Genomic DNA, 19,828 nt, shown 5'->3' on the forward strand with positions numbered 1-19,828 from the left:
TATAATAGTAAGAGCTAATTTTTCTCCTTGAAATCTGTCTTAGTCACTTTCTCGTCCCGAGACACAATACCTGACACCCACAGCTTAAAGGAGAGATCAACTTTAGCTCATGCTTCAGTCCAAAGTGGGCAGGCTCCAAGGCAGGACAGCATGGCAGAGGGGCCTGGCAGAGGAGAGCTGCTCATGGCATGGCGGACAGGAAGCAGGGAGGGAAGGGAAGGGCCTGGGAGGGAGACATACCTTACCAGGCCACGCCCACAGTGACCCAACTCTTCTGTCCAGCTCATAACAGAAAGTCAGCCATAACCCCAAGATCCAGTCAACCCCCAGAAACCTATGGTCATAATGAGGCTTTCGGGGGAGACATCTGGATATAAACCATGACAAACTCCATCAATCTGAGTCTGTGCCTGTTGGGTTTGCCTGGGGGCCAGGAGGTGAATGGAAGGAGAGGGAAGCCCTTTAGGGGGCACTGTGGTCTCTGACTCTGCAGTCAGGGCTCCCCCTTGGAAAGCAGCTTAGGGGATTTCTGCAGTCAGTCATGGAAGATCCCTCAGTAGTACAATTTCCTCCCCTGGCTCAGCAGTTTTCCTTGGGCTCATCAGACTCAGGGAGCCCTCAGGTCTTGGGCATTGGGGATCTCATACTACTACTGAGGTCAGTGGTTGGGCCCTGGTATCGCTAAGCAGCTGGTCATGGGGAGGTAGGGGCGAAAACAGACCTGCGGCTCATACACGTGCATTTCCACCCAGCAAAGCACAGAAGAGCAAAGAAAGTGCACTGTGGTCTCAGGTTAAATTCTGAGGAGCACAGGCCAGTAGAGCTGGAAAGAACCATTGATTCAATCTCTTCTAGAAACGAAGAGCACACAACCCATAGATGGAATCAGTCACCTGAGGCCAGGGCTGTTACTCTTCCCCGCTCTCATTTCATGAGATTCTTACCTCACTGTCTGCTTCCAGTGCCTGGAACATCATGCAACTGAAGATACGGCTAGGAATGACCCTGGGTCTCTCTCCCTAGTAAGACAGGTGCCCCTCGTGGGCCAGGACAGTGTTGAGCTGCTAATTAAGAGGATCACAGTTAGGCCATATTGCAGCTCTCGGGGCCTCCTCCTTACACCTATCCTGGATCTATGTGCTGGCTCTGATTCGGCTTCCCAGGCCTTCCTGCTGGTTTGGAGTAAGGTAGCGTCTCTTTTTCTAAACATACCCTAAAATGTTAATGTTTACACTTTCCAGAGTGCAGATCATAAGCGGCACTTGAGAAACAAATCAGAAAGAAAAAAACCATGCAAAGAAGTACTGTATTTTGTGAATGTTATATTGTTACTAACACTGGTTTCTTAAAGGTGTGTGGATGGATCTGCTGCCCTGCAGCCACCACTCTGCCCATTCAGGCATTAGGCCAGCAAGAGGGGCTCTCCAGACTCCTTCCATTTCCTGGAAACCAGTATTTACAAAGCTGAAGAAACAAGATGTGGTCTTTGGCAAAGAACAGTCTTTTAATGGCAGAGTTTATCTGGTCACTCAGCAGGATACGGCGACTTCATCTAAAATTGAAAATGAAAATATTTGTTGAGGAAACTACCAATAAATCACTGTTTTTTTTCTTGTCTACTAACTGCTCTATAATTTCTCTATCAGTTAATCACTAAGTACTCAAGAAAAGTAACTGTGGTTGATTAGTCTGAAATAAAAGGCACCTTTTGAGTAGGTTGAAAACTGAAGAAAGCCCATTCATCACACCAAAAATGCAGTGAAAAAGTGGATGTAGAATGCAGCAAAAGTTCAGTTAAGACCTAAAAACTGTGTGTTAAAGGCAATTAACATTGGAATAAGTTCTTAGAGAAGAGTGTGAATTTTTCCGTCCCTGGAAATCTTCCAGAGAAGGACTAAATACCACTCAGTTTCTAGCCAGATACAAATCTGGGGTCTCAGGATCCCTTCAAGATTCTTTGATGATGAATGTCACTTTCATGTAAATTGGGAGCACGATTTGACAATTTGGGGGGATAAGAACAAACAGAATGCATTGTGAGTAGCATTCACGTGTTGCAGATCAGAATCTCGGAAAGAAGAGTCGCATTATGCTGCTGTTAATGGTTATTCATGGACTACTTGGAGAGGCTCCGGAGATGGGAGATTGGGATTTGTGGTGCTGAAGCTGTTCGAATAGGTGTTAAGGCAGGCATAAACACATTGACTAGTGCGTCTATGTTGCTTACTGAAGTGGAGAGAGTGTGGGAACTGATGGGGCTGTGACTAGGGACAGTGTGCTGGGTAGGGATATTTTGTTCTCTGGTGGAGCAAATTCTCTGATGGAAGCAATTTAAAGCAGTTCCAGCAAAGTAAGGTGTCTGCTTTCAATGCCCGCAGTGTCAGGGACACCAGCACCAGGCATGAATTTGTACCCATACACATTTCCTGCTCTGATCCACACCCCCCTTCATTTCATTGCAAACGCTTGGACTAGCAATGGAAAAGGAAGGGAACATACGGCAGTTTCGATGGTTGTGGGACTCAGGTTTTCTCTCAGCACTGCATATACACTTGGAGACATGGGGAGGAGGTCGGAGGGCGACTGTGGCTCAGCAGAATCACTTCGGCTTGAAGAGATAAGACAATAGGTCAGGGTTCTAAGATGAGGGAATCAGCGCCATGGTGACTTAGTGTGTCCGGAACCCATTTCTAGGGCTGCATCTGTCTGTGACACTGAGCTGCCTAATTCATCATTTCATATCACAGCATCGAACCACACTATAGATGACATATAAACCACACTATATATGACATATAAAAGGGCAACTTTTAATTCCAGTCATAAGAGACTGCAGTAAGTGTGCCCTGAAGACTAGTTTTATGACTTACAAGAAAGGAGACATAATTATTAGATATTAAAATGCTTTATTCTCAGTTATATGCACTCTGATCTACCCTTAAATCTCTTATAGGAAGATCTTTTTTTAATAAAAAAATTCAATAATAAATATTTTACATGTGACTAAGATTACTCACATTGTGGAAACAGGGATAAAGACTGAAGGAACATAACCTTTGTCTCCCTTTTCTGTTGGTCTTGAAACTGGAAAAGAAGGGCACAGTGTTGGGGGGAAACATTACCGACATTATTGATAAAAATAGAAACCAATGCATCTCGAGAAATATCTGTAATGCTAAAAGGAAGAGAGAGAATGCAGTTGTTCAGTGATTCACACAAATTTTCAGTTAAATAGAAGAAACAGTCATCTAGATCAGCACAAAATGTGCAAGAAGAGAACTAGTCCCTCTGAAGGCCTAACATGACTTCACATATTGACGTGTCTGAAGTGTGTGAGAAAAATTAAGAACTATATTACCTTTCTTCTCGTTGCATTTACATGTGATTGTAAGTCCTGATTTATTCATGCATTACAGGATTTATAGTACCCCAGTTCTTTTCAGTAAAACTGACACTAATCATAACTTATTATTACACAAATTTCTGAAGCTCAGAATGAGCATTCCTCAAACACCACTGCCCATCCTGACTAGGAAAGCTGTAGTAATGAGGACTGCTCACCCACCCTGGGGAACATTCCCCGCATTCCCAGGTACACCAATTTCCAACAGCCACCTGTTCACTGGCATTTGCATTTCATTATATTAGAGTGCCACTTAAGGGCCACTTGTTCCAGAGCAGGATGAATTCTGGTAGCAGCATGTCACCATTTGTGAGTGTGACAACCCTAGGATCTCCCACAAAGAGTGCCCAGAGATTCACTCACTAGAGATGAAGGTTTTTGCAGACAGCACACACAGTTGTCCCTTGGTATCTACGAGGAATCGGTTCCAGCAAACCCAGTGGATACTAAAATCCTTGGATTTAAGTCCTTTATATAAAACAGTGTGGTGTTTGCATGTAACGTACAGGCATCTTTTCATATACTTTAAATCATCTTTATGTTGTTTATAGTACCTAATACAATGTAAAGGCTATTTAAGTGGTAGTTATACTGCACTCCTTAGGAAATAATGGCAAGAAAAAAATTTCTTTCCTTGCACTACAGATTGGACCTAGGGAGTGCTAAGCCACATCCCAGCCTGCCTTTCTTTCCTTTTTCTTTTTTTCTTCCTCCCTACCCCTCTCCTTTTCCTTCCCCTCCTCCCCTCGCCACCTCTCTCTCTCTGAATTGAACTCAGGGAGAGCTGAGTCATATCCCCAACCTTTCTTTTTTTAAATTTTGAGACAGGATCTCACTAGGTTACCCAAGCTGGCCTCAAACTGGCAGCCCTCTGCCTCAGTCCCCCAAGTTGCTGGAATTATAGGCATGTGCCACTGCACCTGGCTCAGATGCAGTTTAAAAACATTCTTAATCATGGGTTGGTTGAATCTGCAGATGCAGCAAGAAACCATGACATGGGGCAGGGGAGTGTACTTTCACTAAGGAGCCAAAAGCATGAACTCACCTTCTAATTCTATAGCTAATTTCGTTAATTTTCTTTCATGTAGTTAGTAAATATTTACTGAATGCCTGTTTTGGCCAGATGCTGTTCTAGGCCCTCAGGATGCACCAGGAAAGGTAGAGAAGGGAGGGGAAGATGAAGCACTGAATTATAAGATGACAGCAATGTGAGAAACCTTTGGACCCCTGTAAAAGCTTTAATTGTCACCTCCTCCTCTCTTCCTTTCTCCCAGGACTAGAAGTGAAGTCAGCATTGCTCCTGTCTTGGGAAGGAGGAGCCCTGAGGTCTACAGTGACCCCCACGATAGGGAGGGGGTGCTGTGACCACCACTAATTGTCTGATGGCTCCAGCGGCCCCTCTTCAGCAACCACTGACCTCGGTGCTCCCTACCCTGGGGCTCAGAGATCAAAGTACACAAAAAGAGGGGCTTCGTTTACTTTGCTCTGATATGATGTTATTTCCCAAAAGGTGGAGAGAAAAGCAGAGAGAGGCCCTCACCTTCGCATGGCTGGGAGCTGTAGTGTTTACCGAAGGCCTTGTCTTTGGGGATGTCAGGGTACAGGTACTTCAGAGGGTTTTCGGGGATGTTCTCAGCCATAATGACCTTGTAGTCTCGAAGGATGTCAGCGAATGGCAGAGCAGACAACCTGCCTTTGTTGTAGGGTTCCACGGAGTGGAATCTCACTTCTCCTGAAAGACAGACATTGGAGGAACATCCCAGATCCTGCAGATGTTCCTCGAGGCCATTCTTCCTGCCCACATTAAGTTCAGGATTGAAAACCAACATCAGACCTTGCGCAGCCTGGACGGTACAAGTGGTGCCTGTGCTCACGGGCGACCACACAGGCTTTCAGAATGTGCAGGAAAACCACACTGTGAGTGCTCGCTGACAGATCCACACACCACACATGTCTGGGAATCCCAGGAACCCAAATAGAGGACACTAAAGGCACAGGAATAGACGGCCTACCATTCTCAGATTGGTCCACCCAGGTGAAGGTTATCCCTCCCAGATGGCTCTCACTGAATCTTAGTAAAAATGTCCCGGGCATTTTATCCTTCAGCAGCAGCCGCTCCTTTTCTTTGCTAACAAAGCCCATGATGTACCTAAAATGGAGCAAGACAAGGCTCAGCTGGTCATTACTGCATTTATTTCATTCATAAACAATAGACCTAAAGATCGGTTTGTGTATAACCAAAAGTTAGTCATCCCTGACATACTCATAGATGTATGTCAACACTTTCTGGAGAAAGTTAGAAACTACAGATGTTTTTCTCCTGCCCATGGTACTAAACATCTTTGAAAGGAAAAGAAAACCAGTAAGAACAGAAAAAGAGGACCTGACTCATGGAAACAGCCCCTCACTCACCCATCAATCCAAAGGGGAAGAATGTGTTTTTTGATTAGATCCAATATTGCTTCAAGCCATGTCCAGAAGGTAAATGATTTACCAGGTAAGTGCTCCTATTGGAATAAATAAGCACATCAGGATAATGGTTATTTAAACAATAACACTGTATAGCAGTAACTCAGTCTCCATTTTTCAATAAAATGCTTTCATTAAATTGGACAATACTTTACTTTCTTGAAAAATATCCTTATCCAGGAAATCCTCGAAACCTCAGCTTAGACAAGAGCAGTATTGGTTTCAATGACCTTCCCTTCCCTCCCCTATTGTACCTTGCAGAACTTGGACCAGGTGAGTTGTCCATCACTGTAGCTAGACTGCACTGAAGTGAAGGGAAATAAAATAAGATTAAAACATTTCCATAATGAGACTCTTGAATTTTGTGTTCACTGTAGATTTTTTTTCTCCTCCCTTTCAAGCATTGCTTATGTGCCTGCTTTGGTCTTACAGTGTACTGAGTAGTAGGATGATACAAATATATGATTGCTTGTCTTACTCCTAGGACATTTCTTAGAAGCTTTAGACAGAGCCACTAACAATGGCTCTAGGAAGCACCAGGAAAGGGTAGGATATAAACTGTGAGAAGAGATCCAGGGAAGAATTCCAGGGAGCAAGGATAATGTGGGACAAGGATAAGGTGTGCTGGACATGAGGGTGCCTCCTACAAGGGACAGTAAGATGCCTGATGAAGGTGAATTAACATTTATAAATAAAATGGTACAAACTGGGTGTAGCTAGATCGCCAACAGCCTCGCCTCAAGATGTAAAGAATGGACTAAATATCCACTGCAGGATAGGCAGCGTAGGCTGTCTGGATCCAGAGTATGACAGGAGTTAGACATACTACCTACATTGTTCTGCTAATTAAACTCATATGCATGGTTAGATAAGGGTCTGAAAGAATATGGATGCTATCTATAGTACACATTAAAAACTTTGTTCATTAACACATATTAATTAAATGCCTACTATTGCTATTTATGAGTTGAATATGGATCAAAAAGATGTATGCAATAATCTACTTCTGTAATAATTCCCATAGTCCTGATTTATTTAAATACCTATTGATGAGGTCAGGTAATAAACCACCCAGCATGACTGAGGTCAAAATTCAATCACACGTCATTCTATCCCTGCTGCAGGAATGCATCTTTGGCCCTACTTTGGGATAAATGTGTACAGACCAACATGAACTCTTTTTAGTAGTAAATCTGTCAACACCACACTAGTCAAAATACAGATATCTCTTAAAATTCTTTTAGACAAAGCTTAGACTGTGGTCAGTGCTTTTCGTACTAATAACTATTTTGTAAACTTCAGAAATCTCAGTCAAAGCTGAAACTTTCTTGATAGTCAGATCAATTTATTACTGGGTGCTTTGAAGTTTCTGTCCCATTTCCTGCACTTGCTGAAGGAATCGGTCCTTTTCCAGGTGGGTTACGTGGCTGAGATGTGAATGTGAGTGACGAAGGCACCGTGAAGGTCGCGTAGCACGCTCAGTGGGGGCAGCTGACGGACACGCTGGAGTGTGGTGTGGAGAGGGGCCCTGACAGCCTGACTCCACCGCGTCTTGGCCACCAGGGTGGCAGTCACTTAACCTCTGCTCCTCTGCATCCTCATCTATAAATGTGGGCCTTGAAGGGCTTCTGCGAGAATTGAAGGGGACACAGCAGCACTAGCCCTGTGGCTGGCAGTGTGGTGTCCACTCACGAAGCTGTGGCAACAGGCCCTCTAATCATGGCAGTGACATCATCCTGGCGCTTGGAAACACGAGTGGCCCAAGCAGGGAACCCCCCACCCCTCCCACTCTCACCTGTGAGCTTCTCTGCCAGCATGTTGAGTTGATCCGAATTAAGGCCACGGCCGACATAGGAAGAAAACTGCCAGCTCAAGACCTCCAAGAGCTGGCTCAGGGTGGCAGGTGGGGGATTGTTAAAGAAAACCAAGTTCTGAAACAGAGTTGTGATGCGGACTGTGTTTGTTCGTTACCCTGAAAACACCGGAACTCAATGCACAGGATTTACAGCCCAGGCCGACCTAGGTTAACAGCACAGATGTGCTGTCATCCTGTTCCTTTTAAGGACTGCTGCTGTCTTTTTCCCAAAGGGCCTTTTGTTCCTTAAGTGTAATATAATTCAGGGCTCCCTCTTTCCTGAAAGAATCATTTGGCATCTCTTAATTGTCCCTGGACTATCAGTCAGCTTATATAAGTATTTAACACTATCTAACAAATAATTGGACGGATACTCTTTTCTGAAATAATAATAATTTTTTTCAGAATTGGGGATCAAATCCAGGAGTACATTACCACTGACCAGCATCCCCATACCATTCTAGTTTTTTGTTTGTTTGTTTAAGTTTGACCAAGGGTCTTGCTAAGTTGCCCAGGCTGGCTTTGAACTTGCAATTCTTCTCCCTCAACCTCTAGAGCAGCTGGAATTGCAGGGATATGCCACTGTGCTTACCAATATTCATCTTAAAGAAAGCTTGTATTATGCTTAATTGGCTCGTTATGAGTTGCCACAAGTTATACCTTGGCCCAATCAATCATCACAAGGTATAAGAAACAGTAAAGTCACAGGCTAAGGAAAGGAATCCTATAATACGAGTTTATGATTAACCTCAGACTCCTGTTTTATGGGTAGTGCAGTATTCTTTTCTTATTTTGCTCTACATAAGAGACTATTCCCTATGATCAACTATAAACAAGGTTATGCTAGCAACTGGGTCAGCCATAGTGGAGTACAAGACTTTGTTCCAGATTGCGGGAAAGCAGTTAGGTGTGAAAACCAAGAAATATGTTCTCAGAAGAGAAGGAGGGGAAGCATTGAGAAACCTGGAGAAATATCTGGAGGGGCCATTGGTGAGCACGAGCTATGCTGGGCAGCAAGGAAAAGGACCAAGACACTTCAGGGAGTGGGAATAGGAGGACACAGCCTCCAACAAGGAGCGAGAGATAGGAAGAAGAGGAGAGAAGAAAAATAATTTCTAGGGAACGTTCCTTGTGTCTGGAAAAATGTCTGAAAGCACAGAATATAATCTGGGTCAAAAAGCTTAGGCTCCAAAGCAGGGCAGAATTAAGAAATCAGGGTTAGCTGCTTAGCGGGTTCTGCAATGAGTGGTGTAATGAGGGGATTTAGGAGCTGGGTATGTCCTAATCTCCAGTCTCGGGCTGGCACTGAGGAAATCAGGGGTGGTTAGCGTGATGGCCTTGGTGGCTTTTCCACAGAGTTGCTGACAAGAGGCTGGAGGACAGGGAAGTAGCTCATCTCCTCCCTCCATCCCGGAGCGGAAGGAAAAGTGAGGCATGTGTAGCTCCAGATGGGGAGTGGCATTTAATCTTGGGGCTGTTCTTGGCCTTAAAGACCAGGTGACTTTTTCACTGAGTTCTCCACCTCTTCAGGCTGAGAAGAAGCCTGGCACAGGGACAGGGCAGCTTCCTCCCGGTGAGGGCATCTGTGCTCAAGGAGGAGTAGGGCTCAGCCAATTTCCCCGCCATCTCTGATTGAAGGGAAAGAGTACGTGGAGCTGACCTATACTGGCTTTGTTCTTATTGCTGGGATCTAACAGGAAAGAATTCTTTGGAGGGAACATTTGGTTTGAATTAACAAGACATGCTGTTATTTAGATTTGACCTATTTTTCTAGTCCTTGGTGGTTTCTGAAACCATACACTGAGATCTGGTGAAGAGGAAGCAAGAAGAAGTGCTGGCTCATCTTTTCTGGCCACTCCCTTCCCTGGTCTTTGTAGAGCATCTATTAATCACTCGCATTGTGACTGGAGATGAGTTTTGGTCAGGGTCTCAAATAACCGCTAGATGTCACTAACACCCAGCTTAAGCCTTGGAAGGGCACAACTGACGGAATCAACCAAGCTTTTGTACTGTCGGAGTACAGTTAGGAAAGATGGATGAAGATTCCAGAAACTGATTCTCTGTTTTTATGGAAGACATTGAGGGAAAAGGTCCAGAGGAAGCTAAAGAAGTAAGATACCAGATTCTGATGGCAGTCCAGGAGTTTCGCTTCTGGTGGACAGAGCCAGAAGGTGGCCAGAGAACTCTCTATGATGCACATTGTTGTTGAGAGCTGACCAAACACTCAGAGATAACAGATTTTTATCCCTTTTGCTAGCCAGAACTCTCAGAATGTGTCAGAACATGCTACTTTAAATAAGTCTTGGGAGGCATCATGCAGCTAGAAATAAAACTATACACACACAATAAAATAAATCAAACAAAACTAGAGGGAAAAGGTTAGGAATAAGGACCCTACCTGGGACTCACTGGTTGACACGTTGTACCAAATGATGGACGCCCAAGCATTAGGTAGCTGACTGACATTGGAAATCATCACCACAGGTAATGAACTGGTCTGGTATTTAAAAGAAGAATTATTACAGGTAGTAATACCTCACATTACACTTACACTTAACCCTCTCCTCCAAAGGGTCATCTCAGGCCAACCCCACTTCCAGTCCTAATGTCCATGCTGTCTGTCACTAAATGACTTTTGAGGGCAGCAGGACTCTCAGAGCAGATGCAAGTCAGGGCACAGGGAGTCAGGCAGCTTCCCCAGTGTCTCCCCTGCCCCTGCACAGATATTCACACTTCCGGTGTCACATATAGTACTGCCTCAAATGCAACTAATGAGAGATCCTATTGATTTAGCAACTCTCCTCTGTCTAAATTACATTAGAGAATCTGATTTTAAATTTACCTTTGGTTGAATCTGAATATTCAAAGGATGACCTAATGCCTAATGAATGTCAGTACTGGAAGTGGGGTATTTTATTCCAAAAAAGGTGGAGAGGAAGCTATCTGAGCTGGTACCAGCTGGTGTCTTGTTGCAGAACTAATGCTACTGCACTACCTTATGGAATAAAGAGGCTTTCGCAGACTGGCCTGGGAGACTCATCAGCCTAGAACAGCCCCTTCCCAATAACAGATATCAGATTCCTGTAGACAATAATGGACCCACTTCAGGAACTTAATAGCTTATGGGGCCAGAGATTTGGGGAAAGGAGATGAGGAGGGGACCTCTGAAAGTGTAACAAACTTGTTTGCATTCATTAAGATAAAAGAACAAAGGCAGCACTCTAAAACAACACACTCCACAAACAGGATTATACTCAAGGTGTGTTACATTCTGTTTATCCTCACACTGATTGGTTCATTTATTCAACAAATATTGAGGATCTGCTACAGTATGCACTAGATACTGGGCCAGGATGGTGCTGTACAAACAGGGCAGGGTATCCTGCCTTCAAGGTGCTCAGAGTCAACCATGTCCAATTTAACCCCCAAGATTTCTTTATTCTTTTGAGTTTCATGGTGACTGTCAGAAGAGGGTCGGAACAATATACTGTCAATAGCTCTATCGTTTGTCTCTGTTCATCACATTAGAGAAACCTACCTCCAAATCGATGGTCAGGCCATACAGGCAGATCTGTGTCTCAAAGGTTATGGAGTGAAGCTCTTCGGTCACCACGTGAGAGCCCTGCGGGAGTAACAAAGACTCATCTTGCAAACGCACACCTGCTAGCTGATACCAGACCTGTTTCTTTAAAATTAATAAACCTTAAAGTAAACCTCTCCAGACATCCCCTCTTATTGGGCGTTCTCTCTTACTGTCATAAAAGTCATACAGAGTTTGAGAAATCTTCATTTCCACGAAGAGAGTGATTTTTAAGTCTCCAAAAACAAGATCATTTCGGGCTTTTTAAATTCCAATCTATTTTCCTTAATTGAAATGCAAATTATTTATTTTAATTTTTGAAAGTCTGTCCTTTTGATTTACCCAATATTAATAAAATATCCCATGTATGTGTAGGTGTACAGAAATAACTCCTAGCACCATCATGAATTTGTGAACATTGCCTTCCGGTTAGACATGGTAGGTGAGACCATGCACTTTCCTCTGTGCATTCCAGAAACCCTAATAAGGCAACAGTGTGGGTTTTGTTCACTTTCTCATAAAGGACAACTGTAATCTGGATCCCCAGTGAGAGGTAGGAGTGTGGAAGGTGACAGGGCCTGGGGGTTGCAGTGCTGAGCGGTTCTGACGCTGCAGCATGGAAGGCTGAAGAGGGGGCCAGGCGGGAGCCCCACCCACCCGTGCAGTCAAGGGTCACGGTCAGGCTGTGGGCAGGGGTGAGGCGCCCTGCTGGAGCAGTGGTGACGCTGTGAAAGTCCACGGTGAAGTCCATGCCCCCTTCTCTGTTTGACACTTGGATTGCAAACAACAGTCAGGCTTAAAATTCCCAAAAACGACATCTGCACTTCTGGGGAGCCGGGGAGTGGGGGGTCTTTCATGAGTCAGCCAGATCTTAAGATTCACTCCTAAGTCTATAATTCCTAACATACACATAGAGTATTGAAATCACATAAACCTGTGTAAAGGAAAAGGACTAAGGAGAGGTTCTAGGAAGCTTCAACTCTATTTGCAAAGTTGGAATCTTTTAAATTGGCCACAGGGTGTGCATTTATTATCCTTTATATATATTTAAAGAAGCAATGAAGATGTTACGTTTAGGGTTTGCTACTGAGAAGCAGGTACAGAATTAAAGTAATCTCCTCTCCCTTGCGCTGGGTGGTTGTGGCGCCTGCAGGTAACAGACTGAGTAGTGGGATCACTTTCATGGGTCAGGAGAAGTTATGCATCACGAAAGTTCTGCTTGGAGCCCCTTAGACTCCCCCAGGAGAACCCCTAGCCCAACACACCAGCAAGCCACTCCTCCCACAGTGTTGAAATAAACTGCTGTTTCTTTGGTTGACAACTAAAGAAAGATCAATTAGCTGGTTTGTGCTTAGGCACCAATTTAAGCAAAAAACACATTTGTGAACAACAGAAAATCCCCCCACCCTAGGAAGAGAGGGTGTTTACACTGTGTAAAGCACTGAGACAGCGGAGGAACACATAACTTCCAGTTTTTGTTCACTGATGGGTGCCTCTCATGTTCTCACCAGGTTCAGCGGTGGGCAGGGTGGTTCAAGTGTGTGCGGAACATTCAAGAGGCCCCAGGCAAGTGTACACATGGAGATTCAATACTACGTTTAAATATTTAACCACTATAAATTAACAAACTGGTAAAATAGGGGCTGCTAGCCTCTTTCCTTGATATGTAGCCTTCACATAACCTAACTGGCTAATTTGAGCTTCTCAAAGTCCCGCTGGAACATGGTGGCAAGGCCAGGGCATGGGGAGCCGGGGTCACTGTCCAGCTTCTCCTCTTGCACCTGTGTGAAGGGCTTCATGTGACAAGTGTGGCTTCTAGGGCTCTCCCTGTGCCTGGGGATGCTTGCAGTGACAGTGCCATCCATGCAGCGAGGGGAGACCTCGAGAGGAGGCCCCCTCATGCTCTCAAAGTGAGTTCGAGGTTGCTCAGACTGGAGATTCTGGGTCCGGAGCTCTGGGTGGCCATCTCACCTGGCAATGGGCATCTGAAATGGAAGGGGGCTCAGCTGTCCCAGGGCCCTTAACCCATGGAGTCTGACATCAGCAGACGGCGTCAGAGTTGAGTTAGGTTGTAGGACGTCAACTGGGTGTCTGCTGGGGAATAGGGCATGGGGAGGGGGACTCCCCACATGCATGACAGTGATTAGAGTTAAGGAATTCTGCACCGAGAGAGAGCAGGAAAACCCAAAATATGAATTCTGTCTTTTGCTCATTCTAGCCTCTTTATAGTTTAATTTATATGATTAAATGTGGCTGGAATAATTCATTATGCATAATTGCCTCAGCTCTTTGTAGCACCTGTGTGCTCACCATCCAAACAGTGGGTCACAAAGACTGTGAGACACCAGGACTCCAGACAGAGCAATGACACTCAGGGCTGTCTATTCACTGGGGAAAGACTTCCAATTTAGGTGCTACTTACTGAACTATAATGTGGGTGATGAGAGGATGTCTCAGTGATTTAAACTAATTCCCAAAGTTTGCCTGCGAATCTCTGGTGCAACTGTGATGCACATTTACAACAAAACGCAGCAATGAATCCAACAGACAGCACACATATGAGGAGAAAAGCAACCCTGCCAGAGCAGCATCGTCGATTTTAAACAGCTCGCACAGCTATCAGTCACAGCCTTCACTCCCGTTTCTGTGGGGTCTAAGCCACAGGCTACTCAGGTTCACATTCCCAGAGCCCACTGCTCACAGAGGGGGAAAACAGCATAGATGAGCTGCACCATAAGTGTCTGCAGTGAAAGCCACCCTTGTCATCTGAGATGACCACAGATCTAAAATAGCCACATGTACAATACTGATATCAGGTGGCACTGAATGTTACAGCTAGACTGACTGTGTGGTATTTCTAAGGAAAAATACCCAGTGGGTAATCTACTAAGCAACTACAAGACTGGTCAAATAAGTTGGCCAGGGCCCCACCTGGGGCAAAATATACAATCTAATGGATGATAGGTATGTCTAGATGTCTCTTTATTTTATTTCATTTTCTCTACTCAGTGACTAGCAATGCACCAGTATTTGAAATAATACCTCTGCTAAGAAAAATTTCTTGCTTATTTCTTAGCAAGCCATCATTTATATTGTTGCACATGGAAAACTGTGTGGTACAGAAAACAAAACAATCCATTTAACAAACATTGAGCACCTATTATGTGTTAGACACCGGGTTAGCTGCTGGGAAGCAATGAAAAAGAGGGGGGGGATGGAGCAATCCCCCGAGAGATGACCTCTAATTCCAGAGTCACAAGCAATGACGTAGAATGATAACTATGTAAAACAACTGCCGTGTGGATGGTGCACACTGTAGCCTAAGGTTTTAGTGGTATGCTTATTTCTACCTCTAAGAAAAGCATCACACAATGCAATGACTTAGAAAGACCTTAGCTCAAAATAATAAAAACTAGGGCTAGGCATGTAGCTCAGTGCAAAGACTGTAGGTTTGGCCCCCAGTATCTCAAGAAAAAATAAATTTTGAAAGGGTTGCAACTCTAGCTTCCAGGAGTTCAGAAGGGAACCAGCTTGCTGGGAAGTGCTGGGCTGGGTGGATGCGAGTGGTGTGTCTGTGTTTGGGCACACTGAACCGGACAGGACATCTGTCGGGCTGTTTGTTAAATGAAACTCAAGTCACCCAGGCTTTACTAATAGCTTTTCTGTGCTTCATGGCTCCCACCACATAAACAAAATCACCTAACAGCCCAGCCTGTGGCTAACACTGTCACTTATCAGTTGACGTCTCCTGACAAAGAGCAAACTGCAGAGACCACACGTCCAGCGTCCCCTTTCCAACAGTTTTCACATCTCAGTGATCACTCTTGGGCTGGCCTGACTCCCTGTGTGATAAGGGCCTGGGCGGGGGCGGTTCATGGGAATGTCTGCTTTACAGGCACGGACTAAAGGCTTCAGACTCGGCCCACTTGCTAGGAATCAATTCTCCATTGCCTCTTCCTAGGAAAAAACAAAGGTGGGGGAAGGAGGCGATAATTGCTAGCCTTGATTCTGCCACAGGGTCTACAGATTCCTCAAGGGATGCTGTAAAATTCAAAAGCAAATTCTTAAAAATTAAATTCATCTTTAAAAATCTATGGCCTCTAGCCTGTATTGCACTTCTGAGAATTGGGGAATATTAGTCAAAGGAGCTTCAGAAACTGCCTAGTCCAATGGACTTCAAAAATTTTTTTTAAACCTGGGAACATATTCTTGAGAGTAAATTTCCCATCCAGGTTTCCATGTGTAAAACACATCATACGAAGCTGCCCCAAAAGAAGTAGGGTGAGGCACCTTTTTGGTCTTCCTGGATCTTCTGGAAACAGGAGTGGTCTTGTGCAACTTCCTGTCTTTATCTAACGCTAGAGCTAGGAGTTCCCGTATATCCCGACACTTCGGTCATCTCTTTTTAGGCAGTCTCATGTCAGTCACAGGGTGCTGGAGTTTTAAGGGGGTTTGGAAAGGTGACCTTATGGAAACTCATTCCTGACATCTTGATACGATCTCAGTCATTTCATGATTATTCACTCTGAGTTCTTGCAACCACAAGAGCCAAACTGAAGAACCCAAAGTTGTGTGTGTGTGTGTGTGTGTGTGTGTGTGTGTGTGTGTAGGAGTCATAGGAGAGGTAATAGAAACCCTAAACTTAAAATCCCATGAAAGGGATGTACATAAATGGGGGTCTGAGGACTTAGGGTTGTGGAGCTAGAAGAGGGAAGAACTCAGAGTTCTTTAAAGGGGACCATGTCTCCAGGGGAGTACTAGGCAGATGGCCAGAGAAGGATGAGGGTCAGCAGCTGTCTTAATTGAGGACCCATCTTTTAGAGCAGGTTTCAGTTGGTGTAATATCTGCTATCTACAGAGGGGGCAGCAGAGGGCTGATTTAGAAGACCTACAGCAAACATGGCCCCAGTCTTCAACTCTCCACCCTTGACTCTCGCATGCCATCTCACTTGGTCCTGGGCAAACCCTAGGAAGTGTACAGTAATGTTATCCCATTCTGTAGACAGGGAAATTGGGAACAGGGGAGGTCCCGTAGCTTGCAGTGTCAGACTTTAGGTGAGAGGCAGAGCCCAACTCTGGTGCTCTTTCCCCCCATCCCACTGAGACACAACCAAAATACACAGAGAGACACAGTAGATAAGGGCACTGTTCATGGCAGTGCCCGAGCAGGTGTTGTTTTACATTCCTTCTAAACTTGGCAAGGATTCTGTTTGGAGATAGCCTTGATCTGTGAGCTGATGACACTTTGGTAAGGTGATGGGGTGGTTGGGGAGGGAGAAGGAGGAGAGGAGACAACCACCGGGTCTTGCCCTCCTGGAAGCAGCGTGACAGGGGTATCCACACTGCCAGCATTTGGATCTTGGCCTGGTCACAAACTGCCCATGTAATCCTGAGTAAGCTGTGTGAGCGCTCAGTGCCTCAGTTTCTCTAACTGAAATCAGCAAGTAATAGTATGTACTCCATAGCATTGCCACAAGAGTTACACAAACCTAAGGGTTACATTGGTGAAGCTCTGCGTTCCTGGCACAATGCAAATGCCACAGCTTCATGAACCCCACTTTATGCCAGCACGTCCCCCACTCTTTCCTGACTTTCCTTTTGGTCATCCCTCCTGGCCAGCTCAACTTCTTCACATATTTCGGGACATAACCACATAGCCTGGTGGCTTGGTTAAGTGTCCCTGGGAGTCATACTAAAATTCTGTCAACAGGGGGGGCTCGAAGAACAGCTTAACGTACAACGAGCCTGCTCTAGCAAACCTGAGAAAGAAAAAGGAAGAAACAAGGTCATGCTATGACAGCATGATTTTATTAGTAAGAAAATAAGAGGAAATAAATTTAAACAATAAAAGCAGACAGTGATAATAAACAGTGTTTGGTTTTCTACAGGAAATGATTTACTTTGATTTCCTGTCTCTAGGGAAATCCAAGTAAAGATTTTGATTTTTGTATTCATAAACATGGCAATGTACTGGTAGAGTTCAGCTATTTAGATGTATTCCCATTGTATTTGTTTTGCTTAAGAAAAGTTCAGAATAATTGTGTTTAGTCTGTTCGGACTCATGTATAATTATACTGTTCAGGAATGTCAGGCTGAATGAAACACAACTTTGGTCAAACTTCTAGTGATATGTGTGAAATGGGCTTTCATTCATAATGCACCAGGTGAGAATACTAGCTCCCACTTATTTGTTTCATTAGAATATCCTCAAACTCAAAAGCTGTGCTCAGGTGATATCTTTGACAGTAGAAAATTCCTTGGGGCTCTGCCTTAAGCAGAAATTCTGCCCTAGGAAGACTTATGAGTAGCTTATCTTTGGTGGGACTGTGATATTGGTAAATGATTTTTAAGGCACAAAAGAATGAAGAATTCTTAAGAGGGGAAAATGGCGCAGGGCTTTTTGTGACGGTCTTGGTGGTTTTGTGGGTATAACAGACCAGATATACTTGGAGGCTGGATTACTCAAGCACTTTTCTTCCCAACAATTCGAAGCTCTTTCTCATCGGGGCTATGACTAAGGGTAGGAAACTGGACCTGTACCAATGGCACAGAAATAAGTTTCTGCTTCATGCAGGTGGCCTGACATATGCAACATCTCTATGCAGGGAGCGTTGGGCATTTCTCTCTTGGCCTCTTAGCAAAGAAAATGCAGTTTTTCTCCACCAGATCATTTGCCAAAGATCACATTAGCAGTCAGAGCATGGCTAGGTTTCCTACTTGCAAATACACAGGTCAACAGACACAATGCTGTCTCAATAGATGATCTCCATGATGACTTCCAATCCAGGATCTCACCACTCTGTCATCCACTGACTCAAGTGTGAGTACTCAGACTGCATAAATCTGTTGTTTTATTTAATTTATCTAGTGCAGTACAAACCTCAGAGGGCCAGATAATGGATACCACAGAATAAAAGGGTTGTTCTTCACCTATGATTTTCATACGTGTCATGTTTTTTGAGCCTTACCTCAATTCTGTGGGAAAATAAGTGATTTTTAAGATATTTTACAATCATAGAGGACCAACTAAAGAAGTTATGGCATACCTTTAAGATGCAATATAATGCAACACATTTAAATGATGTTCTCCAAGTGTACTGAAAGTTACAGAAAGCTATTCACCACATATTTCTGTCAAACAAGATTATAAAACAATGCATGTGATATATTTTTAAAGTAATATATACATAAATAAAATATTGCAATAATGTGTACCAAAGTAGTAATAGTTATTTTGGAGGGCATTATGATATGTTCTTTTTATTTTTCCATTAAAAATGTCCGTTACTGTCCATAATTATCAAGTTTAGTGTTTATAATCCGAGAAACATGGATTGGATTTTATGTAAAATTAAGCAGTGCAAGAGCTTTGTAAAAAAATGAGATATTACAGGATTCTTTCTTTAAAAATTCTCCAGGAGGAAATATTTCCTACCTCATTTCCTTTGTTTCCAGCACTGGACTTCATTTCTTTTGGTTGCTTTGTAAAAGAAAACAACAGTGTTTAAATGAGGAGAATACTCCGCTACAAATCAAAGTGGTTGTACCTACTGTCATCATTTTCTTGGGCATTTTGACTTCTAGAACTGTCACCCTGATACTTTCTAGCTCACTGAAACTTGATCCAGTTGCCTAGATTCAACAGGAGGGAATCCTGGAAACCAACCCCAAAACAAAAACCACTACAACCGAGGGTATAGAGATCTCTTTCTGTTAACCTGAAATTTATCTTTCAGAAAGCAGACCTCTTGAGGCTGATTTGGTGGTGCCTCAACATCCAGGGGAGGGGCTTGCTAAATGTTAATAAACCAGAGTAACATGCTGTGTGGCAGGAATAGCACCAGGCCCTTGGGAATCTAAGAGCTATCTACGCAGACAATTAGGAAGAAGACAGAAAGAGAACTCTAGGTTAAGAGGAAGTGGTGAAAAACAAGAAGCAACAGGATGAGGGTGGGCTGGAGCTTTCTAGACATGCCAGTGTAAACCGCACAACTGCTGTGACCAGGAACATCCCATCCACTCAAGCTGTTCTGAGATGAAAACACGTTTAGGCACGTTGTGTCATTGCAGGATACTGCTCCTTGGGGAGATTTAAAAAGAGGAACCAGGAACGCCTATCCATTTTAAGGTAAATCATCTTTGTCTTTATCATCAAATAGATTGACCAACTATTCTATATACTTAGGTAGTACGCTACCATTGTTAAGAACTCTGATTGTGTGAGTTCTTTATAACATTTTAGTTCTCCAATGATAGTATATTTCACTTCTCAATATAATCCTTAATCTCACTGAGGAAATATTTAACAAAACTACACAGAATTATAAGGCCTATTAGTAAAGATGTGTTCAATTTGGGGTGAGAAGAAAAGCCTGTGTAATTTTACTCTCAAACTTACCAAATGTCTAAATTCTACGGAGAGACTTCCATTGGAGGATTCTTCAATGGACATGGCTTTGACATGTGTTCCACAAAGGACAAATCTTCGATTGCTAGAGAGGAGATCTTAGTCATTTATCCA

The 19,828-nt window shown here is 43.9% G+C and overlaps 1 protein-coding gene across 3 annotated transcripts in view; it reads right to left on the bottom strand.

The window, feature by feature from the left end:
• Positions 1-1,305: 1,305 nt before the first annotated feature.
• Positions 1,306-19,828, bottom strand: part of Stat4 (signal transducer and activator of transcription 4) — an 81,078-nt gene continuing 62,555 nt past the window's right edge. For all 3 annotated transcript variants that reach the window (XM_013067154.3, XM_004868958.4, XM_087202665.1), the window contains 12 exons: positions 19,706-19,799; positions 18,743-18,787; positions 11,266-11,349; positions 10,126-10,224; positions 7,668-7,803; positions 6,127-6,176; positions 5,816-5,910; positions 5,416-5,552; positions 4,944-5,135; positions 3,018-3,084; positions 2,500-2,608; positions 1,306-1,552 (listed from right to left, as the gene is read on the bottom strand). In XM_013067154.3, coding sequence (XP_012922608.1) covers positions 1,526-1,552; positions 2,500-2,608; positions 3,018-3,084; positions 4,944-5,135; positions 5,416-5,552; positions 5,816-5,910; positions 6,127-6,176; positions 7,668-7,803; positions 10,126-10,224; positions 11,266-11,349; positions 18,743-18,787; positions 19,706-19,799 — 1,135 coding nt within the window. In that variant the 3' untranslated portion in view covers positions 1,306-1,525. The remainder of the gene's footprint in view (positions 1,553-2,499; positions 2,609-3,017; positions 3,085-4,943; positions 5,136-5,415; positions 5,553-5,815; positions 5,911-6,126; positions 6,177-7,667; positions 7,804-10,125; positions 10,225-11,265; positions 11,350-18,742; positions 18,788-19,705; positions 19,800-19,828) is intronic.

The sequence above is a fragment of the Heterocephalus glaber genome, unplaced genomic scaffold, assembly GCF_053883595.1.
Source record: "Heterocephalus glaber isolate CG9 unplaced genomic scaffold, H.glaber_assembly_v1.0 deba00001778, whole genome shotgun sequence".
Lineage (NCBI taxonomy): Eukaryota > Metazoa > Chordata > Mammalia > Rodentia > Bathyergidae > Heterocephalus > Heterocephalus glaber.